The sequence below is a fragment of the Pithys albifrons genome, chromosome 6, assembly GCF_047495875.1.
Source record: "Pithys albifrons albifrons isolate INPA30051 chromosome 6, PitAlb_v1, whole genome shotgun sequence".
Lineage (NCBI taxonomy): Eukaryota > Metazoa > Chordata > Aves > Passeriformes > Thamnophilidae > Pithys > Pithys albifrons.
Window position 1 is genome coordinate 30,777,888 of NC_092463.1, and position 11,422 is coordinate 30,789,309.

At 37.2% G+C, this 11,422-nt stretch overlaps 1 protein-coding gene across 2 annotated transcripts in view; it reads right to left on the reverse strand.

The window, feature by feature from the left end:
* The window catches only part of AQR (aquarius intron-binding spliceosomal factor), a 50,784-nt gene extending 39,570 nt beyond the window's left edge, over nucleotides 1–11,214 (reverse strand). Inside the window, exons 1-10 of one of the 2 annotated variants that reach the window (XM_071558016.1) lie at nucleotides 11,060–11,214; nucleotides 10,129–10,185; nucleotides 9,281–9,321; nucleotides 8,182–8,217; nucleotides 7,711–7,831; nucleotides 6,300–6,440; nucleotides 4,634–4,702; nucleotides 4,180–4,280; nucleotides 3,433–3,509; nucleotides 1,821–1,885 (exon numbers count right to left, since the gene is read on the reverse strand). In XM_071558016.1, the coding sequence (XP_071414117.1) occupies nucleotides 1,821–1,885; nucleotides 3,433–3,509; nucleotides 4,180–4,280; nucleotides 4,634–4,702; nucleotides 6,300–6,440; nucleotides 7,711–7,831; nucleotides 8,182–8,217; nucleotides 9,281–9,321; nucleotides 10,129–10,185; nucleotides 11,060–11,140 (789 nt within the window). In that variant the 5' untranslated portion in view covers nucleotides 11,141–11,214. Of the gene's footprint in view, nucleotides 1–1,820; nucleotides 1,886–3,432; nucleotides 3,510–4,179; nucleotides 4,281–4,633; nucleotides 4,703–6,299; nucleotides 6,441–7,710; nucleotides 7,832–8,181; nucleotides 8,218–9,280; nucleotides 9,322–10,128; nucleotides 10,186–11,059 lie in introns of those variants that run through there. The other variant, XM_071558017.1, reaches the window with a different exon arrangement.
* Nucleotides 11,215–11,422: the final 208 nt, after the last annotated feature.

Genomic DNA, 11,422 nt, shown 5'->3' on the forward strand with positions numbered 1-11,422 from the left:
TATATCTAACACCCTAACAGAGGTCCTTGTATTAAAGCAGCATTTATGTATGCCAAGACATTGGTTTTATGGAGGTCAGATGCTGTGAACACAGCCTTTCCCTTTATGTGCCTGGGAGCAGGGCACAAACTTGCCATGAGTGAGAATTCATCCTGCCAGTAAGAAAAGGAAATTAAATACAGCAATTATTCTACTACTAAGTGGCTGTGTAATGACTGTGTGCTACAAAAGAAATATCAAATTTCTTCAATATTGTTTTAATTGTTTTTCTATACTAATTTAATTAACTTTAAGATCATCTTTCTCAAAACTACAAACTGTTTCTTCTAAATATATCGTATCTTCTATTCTTTTTAAGATACTCGAGTATCAATTTTTGAAATCTTAATTAAAAACCAAACAGAGAACATCTCTTCTTAATGTAAATAGCTTAAGCTGTTGCATGTAGCAACTGTTGAACAGCATACAATAATACACCACAACAATTTAATAGAAAAGTAAGTTGCTTTCTGCAGACTTTGGCTTTCTAAATTCTGCAGAATTTAGAAAGCCAAAAAGCATCAACGTGGTGTTTAGAACTAAGATGAAGAAAATGAAAGAATCTGTACTAAAAAATGTTGATTGCGCTGCACAATAACTACAAAAAACAAACTCAGAAAACTGTAAGAAGTCTCCATGGAATAGTTATTATTAAATTACCAAACCACCAAATTTTGATGGCAGTGCATATACTGTAATATGAAACTGTAATATATTGAAAAAGACTTCAACACACAAAAATGAGCCCACTAACATAGGACATGCTACAAAGGCAAAAAGACTTCAATGTAAAGCTAATTTCTCTTTCGCTTGTTCCAGTCACTTAAGCAGACTTTGTAACCTTTCTGAATTCTAACCCTTCTGTAATACCTAGAGACAACCAACATTAAATGTACTGCCTCTAAGCATTCTGGCTAACAGACAGACTTGAGCTTACCTTCAAATACATATTTTCTGTTTTAAGAGTATATTATACAGATAATAAAACAAGCTTTTATTTAAATTATTTATTCTATTGCAACCACAAGCACAGACTACTGAAGTGATTTAATACGGGGCAGTTAGCCTGAAGGAATTAAAGATCAAAACACTTTAAAGTTCCCCGTGATTGCTGTCTCAGAAAACTCTGTTTTATTTCAGAATGCCTTCTAAATGTGAAGTTATTCTAAATAAATACCTATTCATGTGAAAACCAGTAAACGATCGCCTTTTAATACTGGCACTGTGATGCTTAAAATTGTCTCACTTCCTCGGTACCTGCTGAAAAATTTTACAAAACCCCCTATTACCCTGCAACAAAGCTCAATCACCAAACCTGTTACTTCTAAATAATGAATTCTAGTCAAACAGAAATAGTTTGCATTTCAGAACTACTGTTGTTTTCTGGGATTTCACCCCGTAAGAGAAAAGATACTTTAACTGACCTATTACGCATTGGGAAGAATAATTCTGAGTTATTTCTAGCAAATTAAAGAGTCACACACAATCATCAATTGCCAGAATTATTACCACTACTCCAACTAACAAAGTCCTCTTCACTGAGCACTTTAGGATCCTAGTTTTGTTTAATAATTCATCTGCAAACATTACTGGTCAGTTCCCAATGTGGATGCACTGCTACAACCTCCTATTTACAGACAAAAAAACACTCTTTAAGGAATCATATGCACAGCTGTGACATAACCACCTGCTACTGGGAATAAGGCTGTAATAATAGCTTTATGCATTAAAAACCTAAAGAAGTACACCTGAAAACAGGCTGAAACAATTTAGTAACTCACCTCAAGGTCTAGCATGAGTTCAATAAACCTTTCACAATAATGAACTTTGTCCATTGAAATAGGACCTAGACAGAAGAAAGTAACTTTTTAGAATGTATCTTCACCACAATGTATTTATATTTAAACTATTCTTTAAAAACGTAATAAATGCTACATTACAGTATTAACTTTTCAATCATGTTCAAAGCTAACACATTCTTCTCTTTCTGAAACAATCCTTTCTTATATCCAAAACTCCTCAGGTTAGCAATGTAAGACAGGAGTAGAACCAGAGTCTCAGGAGTGATTTTATCTACTTGGAGAAAACCTCACACCTGACATGCAAAAATGCACTGTTCCACAAGATATCAATGGCCCATTAAACTTCTTAAGAACTTTTAAGGCCAGATACTTAAAAATACACATTTAAAAGTTGCAATTAAGGTGTGTGCCAAAGGCCTTGACCATATTCAAAGGTACTGCGTGGTGATTACTAAGGTGCCTTTAGAATCATGTCAAAAGACACATTAAGTCTGCTTTAATGATTAACTAATTCCTAAAGACTCCAAAGAACTGTTAAAGTAAATCTTCCTAAACCATGTCTTGCATAATTAGGAAAACAGAACAGATAGGTATCCTTTCTGAGGAAGCCACAATACAAAATATTTCTCCTAAAAGCTCAGGTAAGAGTTGAAATTTGCTAAGAGTTTAATAGCAAAAGCAGAAGTCCAAGAAGTGATTTCACTCAAATTGTGTGGTGCTTAGAGCATAATAATATGTTTTATTAAAAGGTTAACACCTTCCTGTACACACTTTTTCCTCTCTAAATCAGGTAAGCATATAATTTTGCCTGTCAGAATGAGTTATAATCAATAGTAGCCAAATATTACAGAATTTCACTTCACTTAGGCTTTTGTTCTTACTGTAAATGAACAGTACTAACAGAACCGAACCTTATGATATGCATTTATACCACCTGTTTAACAAGGCATGTCATCATCATGGCTAGCCTTGGCAAATGAAAATTTGGGAAGGGCTCTCTCCATGTGGGTGTACCCCTCGAGCCTGTGCAGTGGAGTTCTTAGGAGAGGCACAGCCTATGCGGAACTGGCCCCACCCTTTAACCCCTCAGGTTCATCTACCACAGCTGAGTGAGCTTGGATGGTGACAATGAAGTTCTCAGGACTAGAACTTACAGCCCCCAGTATTCCCAGGAGGTCTCCCATCCAAGTACTGACCGGGGCTGACCCTGCTGAGCTTCCGAGATCAGGTGTCCAGGGTGGCATGGTCGCAGTTAACAAGGCATCTAAGTGGCATGAAATACTTCAAAGCTCTAAGCACTTAATAAAGAATATCAGCTCCCAGAAATATTGTTTTTACTAAGTCCATATTGAATGGAAGAAGGTTTAAAGTAGCTTTCTGCTGTTTCATTTTTAAACCATATACAGATTTGAATACTGATTTAATTTGATTTTTACATGAAATCCATGCAGGCAGTCATAGATTTCACTGAAAGCCCAACTGAATAAGGTCTCCAACCTCAGGCTGACATCCTAAGGACTAGTTGCTTCAGTATCAGAAAAAGAATTTAACAGAGATTACCAGATAACAAAGTAACATAAGAATCAGTTACCTGAGACAGGTATTGACTTTAGCACAGAAATGAATTTCTGAATGAGCTGTGAAAGAAATCTTCTCTCTTGATATGCTCTAAAATCGAACATATGAAAAAAGAATTAGTACTCCACAAATGCAGACTAGACGTACATGGTAGCTTTCACTCAAAGTTAGCTGCTTCAAAATTTATATAATGGTAGCAGGTTGCTTTGAAACACACCTAAACTGTTTAGATGGTAACTTTTCTCTCTGCATTCAGGCAGAAAGATTATCAGTCTACATTTTTAGGCACAGAAATAATTAACAACCCATGCTTCTTACTGAGTCAAAGATAAGTATGTCACTACCTACACCTTACCACACTGCAACACAAAACTTGTGGAACATTTAATTTTGGTGAGATACACACATTTATTCAGATACTTGCAAAAGCTATATGCTTAAAAGCTAAACATTTGCTAAAGGTCATGGAAAAAAGCAAGCAACTACACCAATATACTTTTATGCTTTCATCCAATAGCTCTAAGATTTGATATCACAAATTCACTAATCAATAAAATACGAAGTTCTGTAACAGTATTTTGCGTAAAGACTACTGAAAAACAGAACAGCTTCCAGGAGACCACATATGATCTTTATTTTCCATTTTCACAGTTTTTTTTAAAAACCACTTTTTCTAATTGAAACTATTTATTTGAGCTAAAACACCATGAATACAATAAGGGCTTTGGATTTAATAGGAAAAAATGTTTCAGTAACATACTGCATTCTTGCTGCTTCATCCATTTTTGCATCATTTTTCTTAATTAGATTCCAGAATTTTCTTAGTTTTGGTGTCTTTTTCAGCTCATGTTCCAGTCGTTTCTGAAATGTTAAAATGTTATTCAGTCACCAAGAATCCTTGTTTTCATGAGACATGAAAATACAATCCAGTCTTTTCATTAAAAGAGAAAAAATATGTAACAAACTGAAATAAATAGCTGTCTCAGACTATGGTTTGAAGAAGCTATAAGCAACAAGTCTTAACTTTAATAAAAATTACATAATAATTATTACATGGAAATTAGCGACAAACCAGAAAGCATTTTACAAACCATACAAACATGCAATTCTATAGCAATGCTGTAAATATTAGAATTCCTTAAGAATTCACTTTACAAGACTTGGATAATGCACAGAAGATTGCTCTGTCAGTTTACAGTGTTATTTCTGCTTACAGGTTGTAGAGCCATCCACATCGGTAAGGAAATGAGCTGCTGCACCTGACCTCTGATCAAATCCACTTCCTGTTAGAAAGTTACAGACAAAAAAATGTGGGTTTTTTAATTCTTATGTTTTCTGATATGCTTATCTTATAAAATACATTAACGTATATTACCATCTGACAAAACCATTCATGTTGTTCTGTTAAGATTTCACAATTTCCCAACAGGAAACTGCACTACAGCCCTACCCAGTAACACCTTCTAATTTTAGGTTCTTTTCATGGAGTCTGTCAGTTCTCAATACTTCAGCAGGGACCTCATCCATGCAAATGTTTTTAGCATAAAAGCTGCTGAGAACTGAGGCTCCTTCTTAAGTCCTTTCCTATTCTTGAACTCAGCTTTCCAACTGCACTTTCTCTACTTGTTTTTATTCTATTCTTTCTCTCCTGAAGCCCTTAATTTAACAAGTTTCTCCCCCTTCATCTACACTCTTCCCATTATCTGAAACACATCATTTTCTCTGTTGGTTCAAATGCGCTCTCTCCAACTCTGCATGTGATCTGCATCCACGAAGTTCTCCCTCTTTCCTAAACTACTGAAAAACTTTCATTAACCTCTTCAATATATCTTCATGGTCAAATACTCCACTCCATTCTCAGCATTCTGAAATTTCAATCTTCAATGCTCTTCACTTAAAACACTACAGTGACTATCCCATTCTGCCTTTCACAAATAAGTGCAGCTTGTAATAGCAGTATGCTTTTACAAGCACTTTTTCACTGGTCTCCCTAACATTTTATATGAGAAACATGCTCTACAAGAAGGATTCCATAGTCACTATCAAACTATTTAAAATGAAGAGCATTGTACCATGGACACTACAGAAAAATACGACCTCCTAAACTACACACATAAGGTTCAAGATGATTACCAGTTCCCATAACCATCCCTAATTCCAAAATCAAATAACTCACTTTCTAAATTGCTTTGTCTGTGAGACAATTTTGTTCTTATTTGTGCAGACCCTGATTTTGAGTAATACATCTCACATGCAATATAAGTAAAGAAAAAGCACAGTAGCAAGAAAGATTACAGAGCACTGTTTCATATAACAGATAATTGTAAATTATTCTCCCTGCTTTCTATTTAGGATCTTTAACTCTGTTTTATCTACAGATTGAGAACACGATTTGGTCCCATGCTTTCTTAAAACTAACTCAGAAGTGCTGATAGAAGTATTATCTAAATCTAGTTTCAAAAGTGAATAAAACACTGTCTTTCTCAATAGCTAAGCTAATGGAAATAATTGTTGCACTGTTTCCCAGGCAAACTAGAAGGAGCAAGTAGTAAGTCACCTGCATTTAAGTGTAAAGCACCTTTTCAAATATAAATACATAATTCTTTTAAGCACCATTTTTAATATACAAATTTATACAAAATTCTGCCTTAAAATTGTCTAAGTGCCAATGCTTCAATTTCAAGTCTCTTCTATGAATTTGTGTCACAGAAAAGCAAACATGATGAGAGAAAGTAAGTCAAAACAACAGCCCTCCAGTACTGCCTTTTCCTTAAATGTGAATTTTGTTTCATCTGCCTTGTAAGAAATTGCTCAAACTAAACTGCTATTAACAAATAATAGCATAAACACACTGAAAGTACTACAGTTACTTCAACATACCAAACTATTGAAGCAGTGATCAAGAAAAAGCAGCAGGACTGTCTGTTCATGCAGAGAGTACTCACTCTCATTTTCAACCAGAGATGCTTCCAGTATGCATTTGAAAAAGAAAGGAAAGTGTTCTGGCTTTTTTTTGAACGTCTGAAAATAGAAGAGGAAGTTGATTTCGAGTCAAATTTACACAAATAATTTCAATCTTCATTCATATAACGCAGCTTAAGTTCTCTAAATCCATTTAAATCTATAAAAAAAAGGATTACTTTTTCTCATTTTTCATTTATTCTGACCAAGCAGCACAAGCAAAACAGACCAATGATATCCTCCTGACATGGGATCCTCACACTACACCCTCTGCATAGTCTAACACAGGGGATACACAGAACGAACTGAACAAGAAGCACAAGTGGACTGGACTGTGCCATGCGAATGTTCAGTGGGTGACTGCACAGAAATACTGTAAAATGTCCCAGATTGGAAGGTAATTGGTAGATTTTGGCTAAAACTATGGCAGCTCTAAGTGATCTGTAAAAAATAAGCAGGTAAAAACCACCAGAGATTATTTACAGTCCTGGAACTATGGTAAACTAAATAATCATCAAAACAAAATAGTTTCTTTAGAAGGGCAGCTATGTACCAAGTAACAAATTTAACTAAGCTGCTTGAAAGGTAAGACACACCTAACATTTTGCATTAGTACATTTTCCAGAACAAAAAAAGACAGACATCATATGTGCCAGTTACAAGTAATCTGTGCTTTGCCAGCACTGAAATAAAGGCACTAGTATTGAAGTAAGTGTAATTCTGAAATAACACTTGCATAGAATGCATTAACTAGGCTCACACTGTTGAGATGGCTTGTGAGAACTGGACACAAACATTTCTAAACCTACTATTAAAATAAAAGAAAACCAAAGAAACCACCAAAACCCAACACAAAAAGACAACCAAACAGTATACACAAGCGAATAATACGACATTATTTTAGTATAAAGCAAAAAAGCTAGAAAACAATATTCACAAGTTTTAACTGGATAATAAGTTATGTTCCAGTGGTGCCTTCTTAAATCCACAGATTAAAAAATCCCTTTTTTTTCCTTTCAGTATCAAGGCAATAATTTTAAATACCCAACTTTTGTCAAGTACTAAAAAAGTAAATGCTGGTGATAATATATGGCATCTCACAGCACAACAAAGGACTTATGCACCAGAAGGAATCAAGTAATTTTTCATCTGTCCATTCCTTTCTCCAGAAACAACATACAGTTTAAAAAATCATGAGATACTCCAGCTGAGGCACCCTTTCCTTTTAACACTACAAGCTCTGCCCCCTTCTGTCACTGTACGTGTGCACAGTACAAAAGTCGCAACATGTGGATCAAAGTCAATTTCAGCTGTAATTGAAATCAGTTACCTCCCACGCAGGGACATTCTCTCTGAACTTCTCATTCACCATACAGCAGATTGACATTAAATATGCCTTACTGGACACCTCTGGAGAATAATTCATCCATAGGTAATTTTCCAGGTACTGACTGTGAAGAGACAAAGAGTATTAGTTACTGCCACCCACATAACCTGTCACTTATTTAAAAGAGTAGTTATCCACAAGCGGTTTTTATCTCCTTCTCCTTAAAGTCATCTTCATAGTTAGTGAGTAGTTCCTCAGGTTACCTCTCCTCTAGGTCACTGAAGCAAAACTTGTTAGACTGAGCAACTGCTACAAGAGACAAGTGAGTTTCTCATCAGGAACACACATTCACTAGAGGGTTTTTAAGTGTAACAAGTAGCTGCAGCTCCATACAAAATCATAACAAGTCCTGCATTTGCTTCTCTACAGGTTACTACAAAAAAGTAACTCAAAATTTCACTCCCATCAGCTTACCTGAATTCAAGAAGCATGATCTTTCTAATTGCAAACCTAAAAAGGAAAAAGTAATCAATTAACACAGGGAAGAAAGCTTCCTATACACACCTGCATGGAAAATGGCTGTATTTTCCCTACTTTCATTTTATGAGAAAACTTGCAGAAACATCCAGGAATTGTTTCTGCCCTGCCATTTCCATGCAATAGCAACCACTTGAATGCAGAAGCACCTGCTGTAACACTGTGGCAGTTAATGCTCAGACAGATTCATTAAGCAATGAAATTCACATTTTAAAAAATTCATGGAGATCTTTTAAATATGACACGTTCACTGGTCTTGAAATTGCCAGAAGCTGAGTGTGTCTTCTAGAAAATTACAATTACATATTTAATCAGTTCATAACGGTGTGGGCCATTGACTTAAGAGTTGGACTCGATGATCCTTGTGGGTCCCTTCCAACTCAGAATAGTCTGTGAATTTCAGGGTATTTTTTCTTAGTGACTGGAATTGAAGCTTGCTCTGACCCCATATCACAATTCTTAGATTACTTTCATATAGCAACAATAGACAGAATTCTCCCCAGAGCTCAACCTTCCCCTGAAAAGCTCCAGCTACAATTACAACTCTTTCCTGTACACACAGCTATAGAATGTAGTTTATCTTGGATTCCTTGTCTCCACCATCTAACAGTACAATTCATTGAAACTAGATTTGCCTTTTGTAAGCCTGGTAACAGCAATCAGGAAAAGAGCAGAAAGCTCAAGGCAGCACAATCCTTTTTTTTTCTTTGCATTCCTTAGTGATAAAAAATGAAGCAGTCTTCTATAACCATCACAACAAAACCATCATAAAACCCAACAGACTACCAGTGAAGGAACTGAACAATATTATGTCCAACCACCACATTTAAGGATTATGAATTTAGAAAACTTCTTTTTGCCCCATTAAGACTTTGAAATACCATAATGATTAAATTACTTAAATGCACTTAATCATTGTCATCTGCTTTCAACATGCAGATGAGTTTTAAAATACTCTGTGAAACATTAGAAACCACTTCAATACAGATAATGTTAGAATGGTTGTCCAATAAGGGAAAGCAACTGGTGTACCTACTTTGACCTGACAATTTCTTTTGTATACACATCTTCAATGACCTATGGGAAAGAATTTTTAAGAGAATTTTATATAGTGAACAAAGCAGCTAAAAATGTATGAAGACATCTTACTCTGAATTAGTTACACTCTACTTAGCAGTATTAAATATTTTCAAAAATTTTTTTCAACCAGAATGAAAGAATCAGCACTCAGTTGTGACAAGCACACTTTGACATCACATGACACAGAGATGCAGTTCAGCTGCTTATGTGTATGCTAGTTCTAACAATCACAGACAAATTTTATCACAATTACTCCAAAGAGACCAAGTAAACTGAGGCTGGACAGGGAGATGTAGGCAAACATCCACAAGGAAAAGAAACCTAACATTTAAGTACCCTGCAAGACACAAAACCAAACACATGGTGCCAAACTTTAAACATTCAAAGTGCACATATCCACCAGAACAGCACTGAACTTGTCTGAACAAGGCTCTCTAAAGAGGCTTTTAGAAAGTACATAGTTCCAAAGTATCGATATCTTTCATCTGTCTTTGATTTCTAAAAGTAGTACCTCCTCAAGCATCTTTTAACCTCAAAGGAAATGCTCAAAAATCTTTTACCCTCATAAGTTCTTGGCCAAAATAAATAGCATACAAAAGAACTGCACTGCTAGAGCATGTCTTCCTAACATTTGCCTACATTTGTGATCTACATTTAACAAATTATAGTGTCTTAAGCAACTACTGACCTTATAAGCAGTTTCCTATACTCTTACACAAAATAAGCACTATTGGACATTGGCACACCAGAAGAGGGTTGATCCTCATTCTTTCACACACCAACAATTCCAGTAGAAGTAATTACCTTTAAATCAAAGGACAATGTTTTCTTCACATGCGGAGCCCAGTATTTATTTGCTAACTGTATAAGCAAAAAAGAGAAAGGTTATATATAAACATTTTCAGTTGTAATGATACAGTATTTCTACAACAAATCACATCTCACATCTCTTATTTCACTAGTATCTTGTTTAATTTCAGCTTATGGTAAGTACAGATACCAAAATTGTGCTTTCTAAAAGCAATGTTTTTCAGCAAAATAATGGTTTAGGCCAGAACCTTTTCCCATAGAGGTGTAATTACCTGGAAAAATTTCAGATGTATAAACTGCTTATATAATAAACAATTTTTACTCTTAAGTTACTTCTAATAAATCCCTCAGAAATATAACATGATCTTCAGAGACTGCGAATCCCAGGCTGCAAGTGATTATGCTTCCATTGAGGAATCAGATAAATAACTAGAGGCTCTACATAAAAGCCTAATATTTTAAGGCTATTTGCCGCAGCCATCACTCCTCCGAGACTCCTGAGCTGTGGTGACAAGAGCTTCCTATCCAACTTTATTCAACCTTCTTTACGCTCTCGAAGAGGAAGGAAAGAAATTTTTCGGGGGGCGACGCGGTGAGAAGAAAAAAGACTTGTAGAAAACCACTAAAAACGTTCAGCAACAAGAAACTCTCAGCAACTTTTCACGTGTTAAAACATGCCTTATAGTAATGCACACTGCAGTGCCCTGATGCATTTTGCAGTGCTACTTTGTACATCTCCCCAGTCTGGAGGCGCTGGGGCGAAATGCCCTCTCGTACATAACACAGTTTCATCTCTCTTCACTTACGACAGAACAAGCCCCTTTCCCCAACACTCACGGATCACAAGGGCTATTTAAACACCGAGGCGCCGTGGTTGGGGACGGCCCTGGTAGCGCCCCCTCCGCGGCAGCGCCGCCGGCCCTACCTGGGTCACGTACTCCGCGTTGATCTGCGACACGGTGGGAGCCACGATCTTCTTCGGCGGGGCCGAGGACGCCGCCGCCATGGTGCCCGCCCTGGAGCCGCCCGTCCCCGTCCCCGTCCCGCGGCGCTCGCAGCCCGCGCCGGGCAAGGGCGGGACCTCCGGGCCGGGAGCGACGCAGGCGGGAGCGCTTCCGGGGCCACGTGCGCGGAGCGACTGCGGGGCGGCAGCGCCACCTGGTGCTCATTCCTTTCCACTGCCACTCCACTGCCTCTGGCGCCCCTGCCCCTGCCCGTGCCCGTGCCCCTGCCCCTGCCCCTGCCGCTGCCCCTGCCGCCCCCTCCCTACCCCTGCCGCTCCCCCCGC